Consider the following 20,559-nt stretch of genomic DNA (forward strand, 5'->3'; position numbering starts at 1 on the left):
GCATGTTTAACAAGGCTATATTTACTTGAATACAGCTACTAGTTTCTGAATTGTTACACAAAGGATTTGTTGATGTCTTTTTTTTAAAGGTTTTGTCCTTTTAAATGTGTTTTTTTGTGGTAAACAAGGCTTTTCAGCAGTGTTGGGGTCTTTTTCACACCTTGGCTGGGCTTGTTTTGTTTTTTTTATCATCAAAATACAAATGTCCTTTTTTTGGCATACGTAAAGACCCTTTCACACCAAAAGTGAAATGAATAAGTCTCAGGCTGAAGGAAATACAAATTCAAGCCTGTAAATAAATAATAAATAAAATAAATTAAGCCTTTTTTTAAAAGATTTACACATTTGAATTAGCAGTAAAAATCCATCAAATTGAATTGAATAACCCTTATATATTTTAATTGAATAAATAAACAATTCTTAATCAATTATTCATTTAAAACGGGTAAGGATTATTCCATTCCATTTTGATGTCATTTTACTATTAATTCAAATGTGTAAACCTTAAGAAAAAAGAAAAAAGAAAAAAAAACCAAACAACTCTTTCAGCCATTCTGGATCACAGAAGAATAGGACACAGGTGAAGATCAGCAATTAAAACAGAATAATGAAACACAAATATGATGTTTATCTAAAAATCGTTTTTTTGCTTGATCATCAAAGGTCAGCAGCAAAGAAACCGTTTAATAAAGTGAGATGAAATTCATAAAGTATATATGTCATTTAACATAATTAATTATTGCAGGTTTGCATTTCACAATTTTTATTCATTTGAGGAATGTGTTTTTGTGCAAATGAGATGAGGAAATGCTCACATTTAGTCTAGGCGTCACCTTCTCTCAACATGGGGACAAAAGAGCTGTCAGTCAATTAATGGGAAAACAAAGTAACTTGCATTATTTTTTTTGAAAAGGTAACTCAGATTTTTGTCATTTTAAAAGTAATGTCTTTACTAGTTACTTGAAATAAAGTAATCTGAATACATAAGTCGCTCTAATTGTAATGTGTTACCCCAACACTGCTCTTCACTGAGAGGTGAGAGAGAATTATGAGAAATGTCAGTCAGACTAAGATTCCAACCCTGACAAACCAAAACAACATGCATCTGCAGTTATGCACATACTAATAAGCTCCTGAAGGAACATGGTGAAGGAAAGAAACTTTCCGTTCGCTCGACATCTATTGCAAAAGCATTTCTTATATTTTTGGAACAGCCTTCAATAAGCAGTTGTCATTCACTCATAAAAGTGTGAGCTAGACTAATGCATGCACCTTCCACTTGAGGGAGTCCTGAAGATGTTGTGCCAACGCTTCTCTGAAAACACTGCATGCTGGGCTTTTCTGGTGCGACGTGTGACGTCTTCTCCGTGTGCTCACTAGATATGTGTTGGTTGGCTTTTTAAAAGCTGTTAAAAACAGTACGAGAAATCAAAGCACTTGTGCCATTAGGCTCATTAAAATAAATATGCCTATTTACCAAAGTGTTTTTTAAATGCTTAACCCTTGTGCATCCTTATGGACATTTTGTCCTTTTCAGTTTTGTTTTCTGCATGTGTTAATGCTAACTGCATAGAATTTGCCACAGGTGTGTATTTTTATTGGAATTTTACTATTTCAGCACCATTTCCTTTAAAAAATCTATTTTGCACTAGGTACACAAAATACTTCCTCTCAACGCCTTTTGGACAAAAATGTCCCCATTGAAACCCATTAAAACTGCATTTTTAATCCCAGGGCCGTCTAACTATAAAATTATGCAATCTTTGTTAAGAGGCTTTCATTCTGTTGGCAAGGCTTCAAAATTTAAATTTTAAAAAAAAATTATCAGATGGTGCCATTTTTTCAGGTTTGGCCTATAAAGCAAATACTCGCTTTATTCCTGTTTTCTGCTTCGGCATATTATAGAGCCAATTGGATAAATTATGCCACGATAATTGTGTGTGTGTGTCAGTATGGATGTCTGAGTGTGGTTTGTGTGTTATAAAAAAAAATGTGTTTGTGTGCATGTGTGTGCATTTGCTCAACTGCAAATAACAAATCCAATCACAGTGTTCACCAGTGGAGTTTTGCTGGCGCCCAAACAAGATCTTACCGAAAGCTCATTATTTGAGATATCAACCTCAAATTTGGAACACAACTTGTTTAGACTTATGGTTTTGATTTTCTAGCCGTTTTAGACTTTAACTTGTTTGATAATAATAATATATATATATATATTATATAAAATATTGTTCATAAATAATTTTCATAAACTTAAACCTATATAACTTTTTGGGGGATTTACTTACTTCAGCAATAATCTGCCACGGGTCTTCTTTAAAATGATACCAAATTTAAGTCTGTGCTCCCAAACTTCAAATTTTTTTACAGTTTTTTGACGCAGACATTTTTGTCCTCTAGCTATGTGTAACTTTTTTTAATTGATGCACAAGGGTTAAATTCACATTTGCATTTATTCATTTAGCAATACATAATACAACAACTCACTTCATCCTATGCAGGCAATAACAAGTGAAATGCTGATTCAGACCATGTCAGTTTAATGTCTAGTGCAAGCATAAAAAATTCAATGAATGTGAAAATGCTCTTGCAAGTGATCAGTTGTCTGAGCGTATATGTTTGATATGTACGAGGATGTGTAAATGATGTGCATCTAATATATTTAGCACAAGAAGTGCAATAGTATCATGAAAGTTACGCTGGGCATCAACAAGGGCATTCGAGACACGGGAAATTCAATCTGCATATCAGATCCTCAAAATCCTCTTTCTCAGAACAGATGCGATGAAATATATATGATAAACCACGTTTTAAGGAAGTTTGGTGAGTGATCTTAGCATGAAGGAGGCTGCTGTTTTCTGCATATTTTGTATAAAAAGAACAGACACTGTTCATCAATAATTGATATGCAAGTATTCAGAAATTTGACATTGGTGGTATAATAGAAGGTTTTCAACAATTCATATTCAAAACAAATGCTTCTTTGCACTATTCAGCTTATAAAATCAAAATATTTTTGCTGAACCTTCTCTAGTCCAGATAAAATTCATTCGGTGTGTGGTTTTCAATCTCTTTGGCATTGACCTTTTTTCCGCACCTGATGCATTATGATTTTTAACTCGCTGGACTGCAACTATTTCTGCAGTAAACTCGTTTGAAATGATTTTTGTCTTTTCTTTGCCAGCGTTCACTCAGAATAGTCAGTATGGTCCCTGTTTCAGGTTTATCAATGAGACGTTAATGTAACATTATTCCTGCTCTCGGATGCAAAGTTTTCTGTTAGTTGAGCATCTCTTTATTCCACAGCTGTCATATTATGAGAAAAGCTTAATTTCACCATTTATCTTTAGCCCGGAGATTTACATGGTTTTATACATTATCTGCTGTCTCTGACATGCACAAAACAGACTTTAGCATAAATAATGTGCACAGTTTGGTAGATCACATCTTACCCACTGGCACATCTTACCCCACTCTCCATCTCCTGATGAAGACGGATGTTCAGTGACAAATATTGTGCAATATAATCTCTTGTGTTATACAGAAGAAATAAAGTCATAGATGTTTGGAACTATGTAAATGATGACAGCATTTTCAGAATTATCTTGAAATAAATGTATTACAGTTCATATTAATAAATGATTAAAACTCATACAGTACATGCAAGCACAGAATCAGACCTCAGAGTATCTTTACATTTAAGTGTTTTTTTTTCTTTCTCAAATTTACACATACTTCAATCACATGAAAGATCAAAACATGAAAATAAATTACATATAACAGCAGGAAAAATAGTTTAGATGCAAGACAAAATGTAGGCTACACCGTACACTCTAAGGGCGTTTTTCCACTGGGTTCGTTTGCGGCGGTCCGAATCCGAGTGCGCTAGTTCCCGGCGCCCCCCGCAGCGTTGGTCTGGTTTCACACTCAATTAGTTGTATCGAACCCAGGTGCGTTTGCAGTGATCTTACGTCATCGCAAACGCACACGGAAAACGCATGGAGAATACAACTCGACTGAGCATAGCTGTAATTTGTCTGTTTTTTTGGTGCTATTATGCACAACATAGTGAGAGACAACTACGTTTATGTTCATTACATGGTGTAATTCAGCACATATCCAGGGGACGCCGTGTTTCTGCTGCTCGCAGAAGATTTTTCACTGATGCGACAGTGATACGCATGCGCGGGATACTATACTTCCTGAACAAGCACGCACCCGAGTCCGTGTTGCTTGCACATTAACGCGAACCGCGCCACGGTTCGGGAGCAACCGAGCTCAGACCACCTCCTCCAGGTAGTCTCGGGTTCGGTACTCTAGTGCGCTCCCGGGTCCGATGACAGCGTTCACATTAGCGATTTTTCATGCGAACCGTGCCCCGGTCCGCACTAAACTGCCAGCGCTTTCACACTAGCACTTTTGGTGCGCACCCGGGTTCGAATGACGTCAGAGTTCGGTTCGTTTGGATGATGTGAACGCTGTCTTCCGATCTCGGGTGCGCACCCGCGAACCGTACTCGAGTCCGCTTAAAAAGGTGGTCTGGGGTACGGTTCATGTGAACTCGGGTACGGTTCGCTGCTGATATGAACGCAATCGTACCAAATCGCGGAAGTGAACCGCTATTGATGACGTCTAATGTGGTGCGTGCGTGTGTGTATACACTTACCTTGACGAAAAGCGGGATTGACGCACTGCAATCAGAGAGATGATTTCTGCTTGCCTCCACAAAAATTGTCTTCGGCGGGCGGGCGGACATCCCGCTGTCTTTGGAACGGTTTTAATACTTTTCCGGCAGACAGACGCAAGTGTGATTCTGTATATTTTCTTTGAAAACAAAACCAAAGGTTAAAAAAAACAAAAACAAATGTGAAGCGAGCAATTCTATCCATTTTGACGCCTTTTCATAGCGGTTACCAAGCAACACGAGTACGCGCCAGCTGCAGCTTGATGACGCAAGTACCGCGGTTCGGATACAAATAATATAATGTGAACACAGTCCATCGGGGGCAGGGGGAGGGGGGAGCAATCGAACTCGGGTTCGGAACAGGCAATCGAACCAAGTGTGAAAGCACCCTGAAAAACACTGGGTTGTTTCAACCCATGTTTGGGTCAAAAATGGGTCAAACCCATTGGGTTTAAAAATTCCAAGATAAAAGTTTAAACCAACAGTTAGGTTTGTCTATATTTGACCCAAACATGGGTTGAAAACCACCCAGTATTTTTTAGAGTGTATTTTAAGCCATTATAGGTTTAACTCAGACATCCAGCATGTATGTGGGCAAACGAATAAAACACAATTAAAACTGTTCAAGTCACACTCAATCATTGTTCTTTAAGTCATAACCTTCTCATGAACAGCCTTTGGTTCACCAGAAACAGAAAGAAATCAGTCCATTGTTGCATCAGTTAACAGAACCTGTCCAACATGGAAAAATACTGTAGTAAATTTTAGGATTTTACTCCATTCTCTTTAATACAGTTTACTGTAGTACCTTTATTATAGTATCGTTCAAAACATTATATAATGTATTTACTATAATATAGAGTCATTTTACTATGACATAGCCTAATATTGTCCTGTGAAAGCTGTCAGGATTTGGTCTATTGTCTGGATTGTTGGCAGAGTTCTGCGTCAATCACGTTTAAATGAATTCCAATGTGTGCGTCATCGTGTGTTTGATTGCTTCCTCCACTGTATCCATGGAGTTTCCCAACGTTCGAAAGAACAGGTGACGAGACGCGCCAAAAGAAACTATGTAACATTTTCCTAAACTCCCGTCGCATTAAACAATACAAAACTGGGTTTAAGCAGCTGTTAGTATGGGCAAGACAAACAGTCACGGGGAATACGTAAGTGTGCACCATGTAGTATGACTTGTCCCAGTGCACGGCGTTGAGTTTCACCAGAACTCCCCACAGAGTGATCGCGTGGTTCGGCATCCAGCAGATGAAGAACGAGAGCACCACCACCGTTACAGACTTTGCTACTTTAGATCGTCTTCTCTGAGGGTTGTTGGAACCCCTCTTTTGGATAAACCTCAGAAGTAAAAGATAACACACTGAGAGAATGAACATGGGCAAGATAAACGCAACGACTATTTTCTGCAGGTGATACAACGCGAGCCAGTCGTGTCCTTCTGGAAACTTGAGGAGACAGAGTTTTTCACCTGCCACAACTGTCACGGTGGAGAAAATAGATGTTGGAGCTGTTGCTACAGTCGCCAGGATCCACAACACAGCGCAGATCCACTTCACTGACACACACTTCGTTCGAGAAGGGACTTTTAAGGCGGACGCGACAGACCAGTAGCGCGTGATGCTCATCGCGGTGAGAAAGAACACGCTCGCGTACATGTTCATCACAGTGACTGATAAAATGATCTTGCACATCGCGTTACCAAACGGCCAGCTGAAATCCAACACCGTATCCACTGCCCAGAAGGGCAAGGTCAGAACGAACTGGAAGTCGGTGACAGCTAAATTGATGACAAAGAAATTAATGATGGATTTCTTTCGTCCTTGTCTGATCTTCATCAGGAAAAACACCAAAAGATTCCCGACCAAACCCACGGCGCACACCGCGGAGTAAACAGCCGAGATGATGATCCTCAGGACGAGGCTTCCGTCCGCACTCACATCGATGTCCTCCAGACTGCTGAACTTGTGGAGACCCGTGAAACTCCTGTTCAAACTTCCCCATCCGCTGTGGTTGAGATTGAGAATGTCACCCATTGTTTCTGAAAGAGCTCTCCAACAGGTGCCTGGTGGACAATCGCATATCACTCAGTCTGATATAGTATTGTGTCACACAAAATAGAAACAGATATATCTGCAACAGATTCCCATGCGTGTAAGCGACGTGATAGTGTACCTGTCAGCACGCGCTTTATGCTGAAGTGCGCGCCTGTGGAGCGCGCGCACTGGATACACCACTGACCGCACACTTGACGTCATGTCATGATAAAGCATCTGAAAAAAATTGAGGGAGAGTGACTAAATAACACAAGACGGCACTGAAGAAAAAAAACGAAAAAAAAACGTGGTATGCATCATAGTGCAATGCCGAATGGTTAAACATTTAATTCTAATTCTCTATTCGCGTATTTTATTGGGTTATAAGGTTTGCTTTCCACTTCCTGTTGAAAGCTCACATAGAGTCAATCAAGTCTGATCTTATCATATATCATCTTAACCCTTTTGCTATCTGCAATGCTAGATGGGAATGACTTGAAAATTGACATGAAATATGTTTGCTGGCTAGTGTCCACTAGAGGGGGCACTTGATGGACACTCAGATACATCTGCAGTTTGGCACTTTCTAAATCAGCTATAGCATTTTCGGTTTTCAGCCTTTCAATTCATGAGCTAGAATGTTAAATGGAATGGTAGTAGATGACTTGCACAATACATAAATGCATGTTCATCAGTGCAGCACAACAATGGACAATAACTTAGTAGGTGTTAAAGGGATAATTCACCCAAAAATAAAAATTCTGCCATTATAAATGTTGTTCCAAACATATAGACCTTATGTGCCAGAGAAACAAGCATGCAGCCATTTTGTCTTTGAACTTCCGTTTTTGTGGTAGCTCTGTATATTTCTATGGCATCGCTGTTGAAGAGTAAAGTTGATTTACTTATTGTAGCGTTTTACTTATTGTAGCGTTAAGGAAAGTTATCATGATATTGTAATGTTTGAAGTAGATGTCATGAATGTTACCTGGAAGATTTTAAAATGAGCGGTTCATTCATAAATGTGTAAGATCTTACCTTTATGCTGTGGAATTACAAACCGGAAAACAGAACACAAGGAGCGCAGCGCTGAAAAGGGGCGTGGCTCATACGGTCTATAAGACTTTATTTCTTCTGTGGAACATAAAAGAAGTCATTTATTTTCCATGTCCAAGTGGAGATAAACAAATAGGCTAATAACAATAACAATAATAAGATTATGATGCACCTTTAATATCAAGGATAGGCCTTGATATTGATGGATTAATAGAGGGACATGAGCTGATGATTATTGGCATTATTATTATTAATGCTCTCAACAATGGACACATCAATATGGATTCTAGCGTTCAAAAACGGCAATCCATAAGTAAAGGTAAAGGGAATTGAACAGAATGCAGGTCGAGTATTATAACTGCAATGACGCAACGGCCAAGACTTCCGACTAACGTGTTCATAAACCACTAAATAAAACTGCACAGACGGAACGCTTCCGTTGTGAATGTTCCTCTACTACTGCTCTATGCAATGTCAAATAGTTAAGTAGTGTTTAAATGATGAGATGAGAGTCCCTGAACACGGAAAGCACGAAACAAAGACTAGAACGGGTTCAGTTCAGTCTGACACACTGAACACAAAGAAACCTTCCTCCTCCTCCTCCTCCAACTAGAGGGCGGAACTTTGACAAAGTTTTACTGAGACACACACACAGTTCTCTGCTCTTCTGTGTGCGGCATCAGTAACTCCAGTCGTCCCAGATGATTTAACGGAGTCCAGAATCGCCCCTGCACCGGATTCAGACTTTATCATGCTGGGTTATTTGCTTCGGACTGATGATGATCATTGCAGATCTCTGGCGTAATAAATGCACCGTTCTTTTGTGTGATGGGTCCAAACCACCGATGCATTAGGCTGAGGCAAAAGTTCCTACTCAAACTATCTCCATTTAAATGGACTGTAGATGTACCAGGAGTGATCTGTCTTCCCCTCTGTGCAGTTTGACATGATGGTTCAGCTGGACTGCGGGAGGAAAGTTTTGGGACCAGCGAGTTTTTCTCTCTTGTTTGTGATAACAGCTGGGCTTCTGTCCACTCTCGAGAGCACAAACACGAGCGGAGATCATCCACACACAGGTGAGTGGGTTGAGCTGTGTCTCATTACAGTCCCACGCCGTGATTTGCAGCATTGTTTTGTCTCATTGTCAGTTGATTGTCACAATGGAGCTTGAACAGGCTACAGTGCCCACAAGAGCCATTTATATTAGCACATCAGACTTTGCAATTTGAAATATTTCATAAAAAGTTTGCTTTGTGTAACACACAGGCCTACGCTGTTTATTAAAGAGACACTACAGTAGGCTACTAACTTTTTGTTCAAAATTAACAAAATTAATACAAATCTATTTATCATCAGTCCTGTCCAGTCCTCCACAATGGAGTTTGAACAGGCTACAGTGCCCACAAAAAAAGTATTTTGGACACGTGTTTATTTATTTATTTTAAAGTGGCATTTATTTTAGCACAATCACACTTTGCAATTTGAAATATTTCATAAAAAGTTTGCTTTGTTTATAATTTTAAAACAACATATAGGACTATGCTGTTTATTAAATATACACTATGTAATGTTTTGTTCAAAATGAACAACATTTAAAATAATAAATATATCAGCAGTTTTTGTCTTACCCTGGTTCACTATGGTAAGCCATGGTAAGATATATAGGCTAATGATATCTGGACATATTAATTCTCTCCCCAAAACTTTGCTCAATATGGCCCCAATTTTGATGACAGATGCAAACTCCCCAAATGTTATATACTTAGATCCCTATATGGATACTTTCCTCAAAACCACCACCTACAATTACCTCCATACAAACTTCAAATCTAGAAATATGGTTGATATTTGGAGGCTTCAGCATCTGACAGATTATTCATTTTATTCTCATGTACATAAATCATACACTAAATTATTACATTTTGGTAACGTCTGAATTGGTTTCTAATATTAGTAATACTAGTAAATATCATAATATCCTCCTGGGACCCAGGAATAGACTTTTGTCCACTGTAGTGGACAATATATTTTAGTAAATATCTCTGACACCATACATGTCACATGTCACGACCTGGGTGTCCTGTAAAGAGCACATTCAGGACTTTTCTGAGAGACCAAATGTTTGGAGGTTTCACCATGAAAACAACTTCTCCTTGGTCTTTAAAAATGTCTGACATTAATTTAGTGATCAAATGTAGCACTCTTATGGAAATATGATAATATATTGTAATTATAATTAAAATCGGACTACTTTTCAAATTGTATTTCATAAACCCACATCTCAGGAAAACATTATGGGGTTTCAAATAAAAAAATTACTTTGTTACAGAACAGGGGATTGATTTCATAATGTCCACTATAGAGACATCAGGACTTACATCATGTTTATCAGGCGTTTCGGGAGACACAACAAGTGAATATGGGAATAAATTATACCTCAATATTCCTATGAAATATTAGATATTATTATAAAAATGTAATTATTACTCCAATTATTACACTTTTTTCATTAAATGTTGCTCCAAAAACACATTAATGTGCAAATTAGAAACAGTGTATAGATACATTGCATTGAATGGGAATGTTAATTTATGGCCATTTTACATAAAGTAAAATAGTGTATCAATTCATTCTGTTATATCTTTCATAACATAGTTGAGAATCATCTTTATACAAAATTTGGTTAAAAAAAATCCTGAAACCCCCAAATTTATTGGTGATTGAAAAAAACAAAAACAAAAACATTGTTTTTGCCTATACATATAATGTCATGTAATTTTTTTTTTTTTTACAACCGAGTCCTGGTGTCCACTACAGAGGACATAGCATAACATGAATAAAATATAATTTTTCAAAAAAATATATTTTTTCCATTTGTTTCTTATGCTCTAAACAATGTGATGACATGAAAAAATAAATAAATAAATTCAAAAAAAAAAAATTTCTGGGTCTCAGGATCTGATCATAGCCCAGTAATTTATGTTCATCAGTTTATTATGAGAGTATTCGTGAGAGTGCAGAATTCAGAGTTCAGCTCGTGCACTGAACAAAAAGCAACATGAGCAGATTAAATTGAATGCCACAATCGACACTTTTCATTTAATTATCATTTTCACTTTATTACTAGATTTAGTTTAAATGTAATTTTTTTTTTTTGATTCATTTGATTCATTCATTTCCCCCAGCCTTACACATATAGCCTTACAGCCTATGCTGAAAACCATTTAATGAATGCTATTTTATCTTCTAATTCTTGTTTTGTTTGTACTTTTGCAACATCTATATGCACCAACTACCTTAAAGTAGCCTGGTCTATTGAGCTGAACGATGAAGTGTCTGAGTGTCTATTGAGATCTGGGAAGAAGGCCTGTCGAGAATAAACAGCTGTTCTGTAAATTCGAGATATAAATGAATCCAGTTCAAAGTTATAAACCCCATTCGTTACTCCAAAACTAGATTAAACAAAATATTTCCCTCCATATCTTCTCAGTGCAAGATACCCCAGAGGGGACATTGGCACATTTATTTAGGTTTTGCCCCATATTCTGCATGATTTCTGGTTTAACATTTTTTATTGTTTTCAAGCGTGTACAGTATAAACATTGAACCTTACCACAATCTGGCTATTTTTGGCTATTCTGATGTAATGGATACTATCCCTCATACTCATCAGCTTGCTCTAATGGTAGGTTTGATTGCAGCCAAAAACGTAATACTCTTCAATTGGAAAACGTTTTGGAAAGAATCAGTACAGCTGTATCTGTCTTTTATAAATCGGATAAAACTAAAGACTCCTCTGAGATATGAAGGATGCAATACTACTCTAGGTACTCAAGATTAACATGACATTGGCAGAAACTGTGTGTGTTACCCTTTAATAAGTATTTTGGACAACCTGTGATACATTTCTTTTTGTGTGTGTGATTTAGTGCTGGTGTGAATAACTATATTAAAGTGTAAGATAAAAAGGATACTGTAATGCGAATTGTTTCTTAATATCAATGCCACTGTTCTCTCAGAGGCGTATGTGTGGTTTTGAGTTATTTTTGCCCAGATGAAGCAACTCGCCCAGATGAACCATTTCGTGGAGGACACTGAGGGATAATGCTGTTTCCCTCTGCTTTCACAGTCATGGAGGTCAAAGCAACAGGGCTGCCAATGAACAGAGTCAAGTCATATAACAAAGACTGTTTAAACTTTACACACTCTCCAGAGAATGCAGTCATGACTAGATATTTTAGTCTTTACTATGGCACAGAATTGCTATAAATCCTTCTGTAAGAATGATTCTGGTCTATTGTTTGAATTGAATGACAGACATCTGCTTACTGCTTTATGATGATTCATGGATTTGTTTCATGAATTATTCAATGTGCAATTCAATTGCTTTGCAAGTCATAGGAACTGAAATGATTAGTCAGTTGCACTGCAGCCACACTGTCACACAATCCCCAAAAATCCTGCAAGCAGTGCATTTAGTAAAATATTTGGGGAATTTGAAGACTTTTAAAGTTTGAACTCTGATCAAATATTATTCACTGGTACTTTAGTGCATCGTAAGACAATAAGAAATTGTGAACAACATAAAACATTACTATTTAGTTGTTTGTAAAATGCAATCTATATACATGATTTTTACATTCCCTGAAGGAAAAAGTAAGGGGTGCTTATCCATGCAAAACTTGCCACAACAGTGCAGTTCTAAGTGGTTTCCAGGACACTATACTAAACATTTGAGTTTTGTACCGTTGAACTTAGTTGAAGCAAATGCATGAACTAAATATTTACGGAAGCCTTCAAACAGCAGTAATGGCTGGAATATTGAGCTCATGTTTTGCATGTTATTTGCAGCTCTTCAGCACAGTCAATTGAAATAGTGCATTTTCATTTGTGCATGCCAAATAAAAAAAATTCCTAGGTTATTGTATTTGTATTAATTTACTGAACATTATTATTTTTTATGTACTATTCCTGAAGATTTATTATTTACTAATTATTTTGATTAATTATTATTTCTCTCCATTGACTACTTTACAAAAAGCTTACTAACCTACTTGCAGTAACCAAATTGATAGTTATAATAGTTAAAGAAACCCCATTATGCCCCCCATATTTCCAGGGCTGGGGGGCTTTTTGATGCTTCACACTCAAATTGATATGGTAACCGACCAAAACATCGTGATTGTTTGTATCACTGTGTATTCAAGTGTTGAGGAAGATCCGGGGCTGAAAATCAGATATGTTAATGGCCGCTTGGTTTCTGACGTGCTGTAAGAGGTCGACCAATTACAACAGACTGAGTCATTTGACCAATCAGAGCAGAGTAGATCAATCACTACAGATTGGGCCATCTGACCAATCAGAGCAGAGTAGACCAATCACAACACACTGGGTCATCTGACCAATCAGAGCAGAGTAGATCAATCACCACAGATTGGGCCATCTGACCAATCAGAGCAGAGTAGACCAATCACAACACACTGGGCCATCTGACCAATCAGAGTAGACCAATCACAACACACTGAGCCATCTGACCAATCAGAGCAAAGTAGACCAATCACAACAGACTGAGCCATCTGACCAATCAGAGCAAAGCAGGCTCTTGGAAAGGAGGGGTTTAAAGAGACCGAAGCCTTTATTGAACCGTTTCAGATGTGAGAATAGAGCTGATGCTGCAATGTACAGTATATTATGAGAAAATGAGAAAATGAAAGTCTTTTTTGACCTTGGATGCATATAACCTATTGTAGGAGATCTCCAAAACAGAATTAGGACCCTTTAAAGTAACATAATAAGGGCACTTTAAAAACTAGCTGATATTTACCAACTCCCTACTGTGAACTTTACATCCCAATTTAAGTAAAACCTCAACAACGGTAGAGGCGACCCTACACAAATGGAAAGATGGGGCTCAGATCGCAAATATATGTTGTTGTTTTTTTCATCCGATTTGTCTTTTGGCACAAAGTATAACTATTTAACAATTCCACGTCTGGTATGTGACAGTTTTTATCTTAATAGTTACCCTGTTGTTTTTGTAGATCGTTCTCTTGATGGATTTCCAAACTATGAAGTTGTTCATCCTATCCGAGTGGATTCATCAGGACAGTTTTTGTCCAATCTTGTGTCCCACCGCGTGAGTCGAATTCAGAGGAGAGAGACGGCAAAAAACAAAGAGAGCCTGGCCCGGGTTTTCTACCATCTGCAGTATGGTGGTCAGGACCTGCACTTTAACCTCACCCTAAACCCTCATCTACTAGCGCCTGGATTCCTCACAGAGCGGAGGTACGGTGGCCTGCAAGGGTCTACAGTACACGGTCATGGCCACTCTCTCTGCTTCTTCTTGGGAGATGTCTGGAGCAGTAAACTGACCTGGGGTCAAGCAGCTGTGAGCACCTGCAATGGCCTGGTGAGTCCATAAGCATACTTGTATTTGGATGTTTCACAATATGGTCCTATGTAGAATTGTAAAAAATAGGGAATTATTTAATCAAACATTGTTGATGATATTTTTAGGGGTTTAACGCAATTGTAATTGTTAGAATTTCCAAGAATCAGCATTCTCCCCTAAAAGTGATCAGGCAGACCAAACCGTAAGAGGGATGGTAGTACCCACCCCGTCTACAATGTCACCAAGGCTCGTCCCAATCGGCTCGGTGGTGGCGCTAAAGCAGTTATTTTGGAATCCTTGGAACCCAATTATTTAGCAATTACGTTGGTAGTGGTGGGAATCTTTTGGAATCCCAAGAAAAGCTTGACGTGTGCTCGACTAACTAAACTAAACATTACTTAAAGGGATAGTTCACCCAAAAATGAAAATGCTGTCCTCATTTACTCTCCCTCATGTTGTTCCAAACCTGTATGACTTTCGTTCTTCTGCTGAACACAAAAGAAGATATTTTGAAGAAAGTCGGTAACCAAACGACTGATGGACCCCATAGACTTCCATAGTAGGAAAAAAAATACTATGGAAGTCAATGGGGACCAGCAACTGTTTAATTACCAACCTTCTTTAAAATATCTTCTTTTGTGTTCAGCAGAAGAAGGAAAGTCATACAGGTTTGGAACAACATGAGGGAGAGTAAATGAGGACAGCATTTTCATTTTTGGGTGAACTATCCCTTTAAGTCTATTTTCTATTTGTTAAGATATTGATATGAACTGCTGTTGTCAAGTAAAAGCTTCATTCATAATGCTTCCTCCGTTGCAAGCCTGTGCTCTCTCTAAGCTGTCTGGTGGGTTCTGCACTGTCGCCTTCTTTGAAATGACATCATCACATTATTAAACATTTAGAATATCGATTTTTGAAATTTGTGAATCGATTCGAATTGGTGGAACATAGAATCGCGATTCATATTTCCCCTCACCCCCCACCCCTATACGTTGGAATCCTTGGCTCAAGACGAGGATCGTCACCATGGTGAAATTTTCGGGTATTTCAGATTTTTTGAAAAACCGAAAATGCAAACTAGTTCTAGGTTTTTCACCTGATCGGAACCAAACCTATGCAGAGATATTCTCTGGAGTCTGATTGTCATTAATTATCAAAAACAGTCGAAATTTCGATACACATCCGCAACGGGACGCTAAAACATACGAAGTGGGCATGGACACTTTCACTACATCCCTCTTGAATGGAATGAGATAATTTCACCAAAATTGGTGCACCTATGTATGGGGGAAAAAAACAAAACCGGCAATAGCTATGCAACAGTTAGTCCAATTGACTGAAAAACTGGCATGCAGTGTCTTTGTCCAACGTGCTGCGATTGTCTACGAGGACATTTGCGTATCTTGAAAAACATCGACCAAAGAATTTCGAGCAGCTGTAAGACAAGGCTAACGGAGGCTGATCGAAACAAAACTTGAGAGGCCTGTGAGAAATTCGAAAGAAATCTGCCACCAGGGGTTGCCTTCACTTTTTCACGTGCGTAAAGGATTGTAAATCACAAGTTTTTTCGCACATGCACACGACATTCATACAATACAGTAGAACTCCTCATTCTGAGCAACTTTGCCTCTAGGGGCGCTCTTTTAATTGGCTGTGATTTTTAATCGATTTGGTTGCGAGTGCAGTGCACTTGTCTCGTAGTCGTGCCTCATCTAGTGTGGATGGACAAATTGCTTGTTACTGGAATTTTATCGCATCACGTCTGGTTCTGGTTCACAGTGAAACATTCCCGTAATTCTCCCTGTGAGTAGGATAGGGTTAGAGCAGGGGTGTCCAATTCTGCTCCTGGAGGGCCACTATCTTGCGAAATTTTGCTTTAACCCCAATTAAACGCATCTGAACCTCAAGGTCTTACTAGGCGTACTAGAAACATCCAGGCAGGTGTGTAGAGGCAAGTAGGAGCTAAACTCTGCAAGACCTCCTGGAGCAGGGTTGGACACCCCTGGGTCAGAGGTTAGAGTTAAGGTTAAAGCTGTGACTGTTTGGAAGGAATGTTGTTTCAGGCTGAACAAAAGATGTTGATACAGGTGATCTAGGTAATCCAGAAAAATGTCTTACTTGGGTAAATCGCATCATTCCACTTAGTCTAGACAAAAAGCTTACCCTGTTGTTACATGTTCCTTGGTTTTGTGTTTCTTGTGTTTTGTGGGTTTTTGGACCTGGCCTATCAAACCTGACCGTTCTATTATGCTGGAGTTAATGATGAGGATGTGAATGATTGGGACAGAAAATACACTTCAAAATAAAAGTCCAAATAGCAAAAAAAAAGAGAAAAAAAAAGAAGATATGCTATATATATATATTTATATATATATATATACATACAGGTCCTTCTCAAAAAATTAGCATATTGTGATAAAGTTCATTATTTTCCATAATGTAATGATAAAAATTAAACTTTCATATATTTTAGATTCATTGCACACCAACTGAAATATTTCAGGTCTTTTATTGTTTTAATACTGATGATTTTGGCATACAGCTCATGAAAACCCCAAATTCCTATCTCAAAAAATTTGCATATCATGAAAAGGTTCTCTAAACGAGCTATTAACCTAATCATCTGAATCAACTAATTAACTCTAAACACCTGCAAAAGATTCCTGAGGCTTTTAAAAACTCCAAGCCTGGTTCATTACTCAAAACCGCAATCATGGGTAAGACTGCCGACCTGACTGCTGTCCAGAAGGCCATCATTGACACCCTCAAGCAAGAGGGTAAGACACAGAAATAAATTTCTGAACGAATAGGCTGTTACCAGAGTGCTGTATCAAGGCACCTCAGTGGGAAGTCTGTGGGAAGGAAAAAGTGTGGCAAAAAACGCTGCACAACGAGAAGAGGTGACCGGACCCTGAGGAAGATTGTGGAGAAGGACCGATTCCAGACCTTGGGGGACCTGCGGAAGCAGTGGACTGAGTCTGGAGTAGAAACATCCAGAGCCACCGTGCACAGGCGTGTGCAGGAAATGGGCTACAGGTGCTGCCTTCCCCAGGTCAAGCCACTTTTGAACCAGAAACAGCGGCAGAAGCACCTGACCTGGGCTACAGAGAAGCAGCACTGGACTGTTGCTCAGTGGTCCAAAGTACTTTTTTCGGATGAAAGCAAATTTTGCATGTCATTCGGAAATCAAGGTGCCAGAGTCTGGAGGAAGACTGGGGAGAAGGAAATGCCAAAATGCCTGAAGTCCAGTGTCAAGTACCCACAGTCAGTGATGGTCTGGGGTGCCATGTCAGCTGCTGGTGTTGGTCCACTGTGTTTTATCAAGGGCAGGGTCAATGCAGCTAGCTATCAGGAGATTTTGGAGCACTTCATGCTTCCATCTGCTGAAAAGCTTTATGGAGATGAAGATTTCATTTTTCAGCACGACCTGGCACCTGCTCACAGTGCCAAAACCACTGGTAAATGGTTTACTGACCATGGTATTACTGTGCTCAATTGGCCTGCCAACTCTCCTGACCTGAACCCCATAGAGAATCTGTGGGATATTGTGAAGAGAAAGTTGAGAGACGCAAGACCAAACACTCTGGATGAGCTTAAGGCCGCTATCGAAGCATCCTGGGCCTCCATAACACCTCAGCAGTGCCACAGGCTGATTGCCTCCATGCCACGCCGCATTGAAGCAGTCATTTCTGCAAAAGGATTCCCGACCAAGTATTGAGTGCATAACTGAACATAATTATTTGAAGGTTGACTTTTTTATATTAAACACTTTTCTTTTATTGGTCGGATGAAATATGCGAATTTTTTTGATTTTTGGTTTTTCTTTACTTTTTTGCCAAAATCATCAATATTAAAACAATAAAAGGCTTGAACTACTTCAGTTGTGTGTAATGAATCTAAAATATATGAAAGTCTAATGTTTATCAGTACATTACAGAAAATAATGAACTTTATCACAATATGCTAATTTTTTGAGAAGGACCTGTGTATATATATAGATATAGATAGATAGACAGATAGATATAGATACAGTATATATATATATATATATATATATATATATATATATATATATATATACAAAAATCAATATTCTAAATGTTTAATAATGTGATGATGTAATTTCAAGGAAGGTGACTATATATATATATATATTTATTTATTTAGTTTTTTGGGACAAAGATAATAATATTATTTGATCAAAAATTCAATTTATTTGTTTGTTTTATAGCAAAAATTATATTTATGAATTAATTGTACATTTTACCATGATAAATATATTTAAAAAAAATCCTTTTTATAAATAATTGCATTAGCAAATAGCTGAATACATTTTATATGTATTTTTATGATATTTCTGTAAATGCTTATTTATTTTATTTTATTTAGTTTCAGTTGGAAGCCGAGTGATAATAATTATGTAATAACAAGTGGGTGCATCTGCAGAACTGCACAACTGCAGTGAATTAGTGAGACAGTGAATGTGTACTTAAGCTATTTAATTTTGTGTCCTGTTGCTTTGACCTGTTCTGTTCTCTCTAGACAGGGCTGTTCAAGCTCTCAGAAGAGGAATTTTTCATTAGTCCACTGGAGACGGCACAAGAAGAGTCGAACCCACAGGCTCACGCCATCTATAAGCGACATGCTGTCCAATCAGAACACCAGCTGGTGCAGCCTCTGTTCGGGGAGCACACAGCCAACGCCACCTGTGGGGTCAGAGGTCAGACTTAGGGCCCTATTTTAAGGATCTAAGCGCATGGTCTAAAGCGCACGGCACACAAGTGAATCCACTTTTGCTAGTTTAACGACGGGAAAAATGGTCGGCGCTCCCGGTGCATGGTCTAAAAGGTTGTCTCTATATACTTAATGAGTAATGGGTGTATTTTGGGCGTAAACCAATCAGAGTCTCATCTCCCATTCCCTTTAAAAGCCAGTTGCGCTCGCGCCATGGCGGATTCGCTATTTACATGGAGGAATTTGCAGGTGGAAAGACTCTTCTCTAGCGAGCAAACGGATCTGCTCGTGCGCGAGGTTAAAGCTCGTAAGCAGACCATCTACAGGACAAGCCGGAGTCCACCATATCTTTCTGTACACAATAATAATCTATTACATTGTAATATTTTTATTTTTAATATTTGGCATGTTTGTGTGCTGCTGCGATTCCCTGTGTGTGTAATAAGCAGAGTGTGTGTGCGTTGTGGACCCGCCTATAGGCTCATATTACTAATGAGCTCTTTAAATATCAAAAAAATTATCCGCCATTGACTTCAGACCAGGTTTCAGTTGGTCATTGGCTCAGTCTATTTCAGTTGCATCAAAATAGCAACGCGCCAGCAATGCTTCTTAACACACCTCTTTTTCAGACCAGCAGCCCATGGGCGCAAATGCATTTGCTATTTAAACAATGTGGCGCAGGACAAAAAAAATTTATAATTGTGTCGGGCTGAAACTAGCATAAAACACTTGTGTCGCGCCTGGCGCTGCATTGCACAGGATGTATGATAGGGCCCATAGGGATTCAATGAGGCTAAACAATTTTGCCCAGATGTCACATCATTCCCTTCATTCAGTGTGATTTCTCCCTCTCTGTAGGTCCTTTAGGAGAGGCAGAGCAGGTGGAGAGGCAACGAGAGCGCTGGGAGAGACGGCAGCGGCGCAGGCGCATCAGACAGAGATCCATCAGCTCTGAGAAGTGGGTCGAGACTCTGGTAGTGGCTGATCCTAAAATGGTGGAGTACCATGGAAGCAAAGGAGTTGTGAGCTATGTGCTCTCTGTCATGAACATTGTGAGTAACAGTCATATTTATGAATAAATTAATTCATGGGGCGAATCACTATCACTGGCCGCGTTTCTTTTACCCTTCAAATTGCGCAAATTGAAATTTCTAATTGAAAACACTCCCATTGGAAACACGTCAATTTTACAAAAACTCCCATATATTACGCAAAAAAGTTTTTATGGTCGCATGCGGTGGTTTTTCAGGCAATTAAAAAAAAGTAATATTTCACAAAACTGCAATGGACATTTTTTTTTTCCCATTCACACGTCACCTGACGTACATTCAAGTCGATCATTCTTTAAAGAAGATGCGGTATGTTTGGACAGAAGACGAGACAGAGTTCTTCATTAAACTCATAAAAGACTAAAGTATTACTGGAATACTGGATTCTAAACAACAAAGAAATGCCACAATTTATCGAGAACCTTGAAGCAGATATGAGGGAGAAACCCATTGGGCGTATTTCTAATTCGCAATTAGAATTTGCGCAATTTGAAGGGTAACGGAAACGCGGCTAATAACTTTATTTGTTGTGCGCTTTGATAGTTAAAACTCTGCAGACCTTTTTCATTCTCAAACAGCTGTATTACACACAGCATG

The 20,559-nt window shown here is 38.6% G+C and overlaps 2 protein-coding genes across 3 annotated transcripts in view; one reads left to right on the forward strand and one right to left on the reverse strand.

Annotated features, from left to right (window-relative positions):
• Nucleotides 1-3,630: 3,630 nt before the first annotated feature.
• On the reverse strand, nucleotides 3,631-6,884 carry rxfp3.3a2 (relaxin family peptide receptor 3.3a2). Its single transcript, XM_082162672.1, has one exon. The coding sequence runs from the start codon at nucleotides 6,730-6,732 to the stop codon at nucleotides 5,602-5,604; it is 1,131 nt and encodes a 376-aa protein (XP_082018798.1). The 5' UTR covers nucleotides 6,733-6,884; the 3' UTR covers nucleotides 3,631-5,601.
• A 1,531-nt stretch (nucleotides 6,885-8,415) lies between these two features.
• Nucleotides 8,416-20,559, forward strand: part of adamts7 (a disintegrin-like and metallopeptidase (reprolysin type) with thrombospondin type 1 motif, 7) — a 100,895-nt gene continuing 88,751 nt past the window's right edge. For both annotated transcript variants that reach the window (XM_082160893.1, XM_082160894.1), the window contains exons 1-4: nucleotides 8,416-8,864; nucleotides 13,830-14,197; nucleotides 18,722-18,899; nucleotides 19,772-19,965. In XM_082160893.1, the coding sequence (XP_082017019.1) occupies nucleotides 8,735-8,864; nucleotides 13,830-14,197; nucleotides 18,722-18,899; nucleotides 19,772-19,965 (870 nt within the window). In that variant the 5' untranslated portion in view covers nucleotides 8,416-8,734. The remainder of the gene's footprint in view (nucleotides 8,865-13,829; nucleotides 14,198-18,721; nucleotides 18,900-19,771; nucleotides 19,966-20,559) is intronic.

This window comes from Leuciscus leuciscus (assembly GCF_965113295.1).
Source record: "Leuciscus leuciscus genome assembly, chromosome: 2".
NCBI lineage: Eukaryota > Metazoa > Chordata > Actinopteri > Cypriniformes > Leuciscidae > Leuciscus > Leuciscus leuciscus.

Coding starts and splice junctions, on each gene's coding strand:
- rxfp3.3a2 (XM_082162672.1), bottom strand. CDS start 6,732: ATGGGTGACATTCTCAATCTCAACCACAGCGGATGGGGAAGTTTGAAC.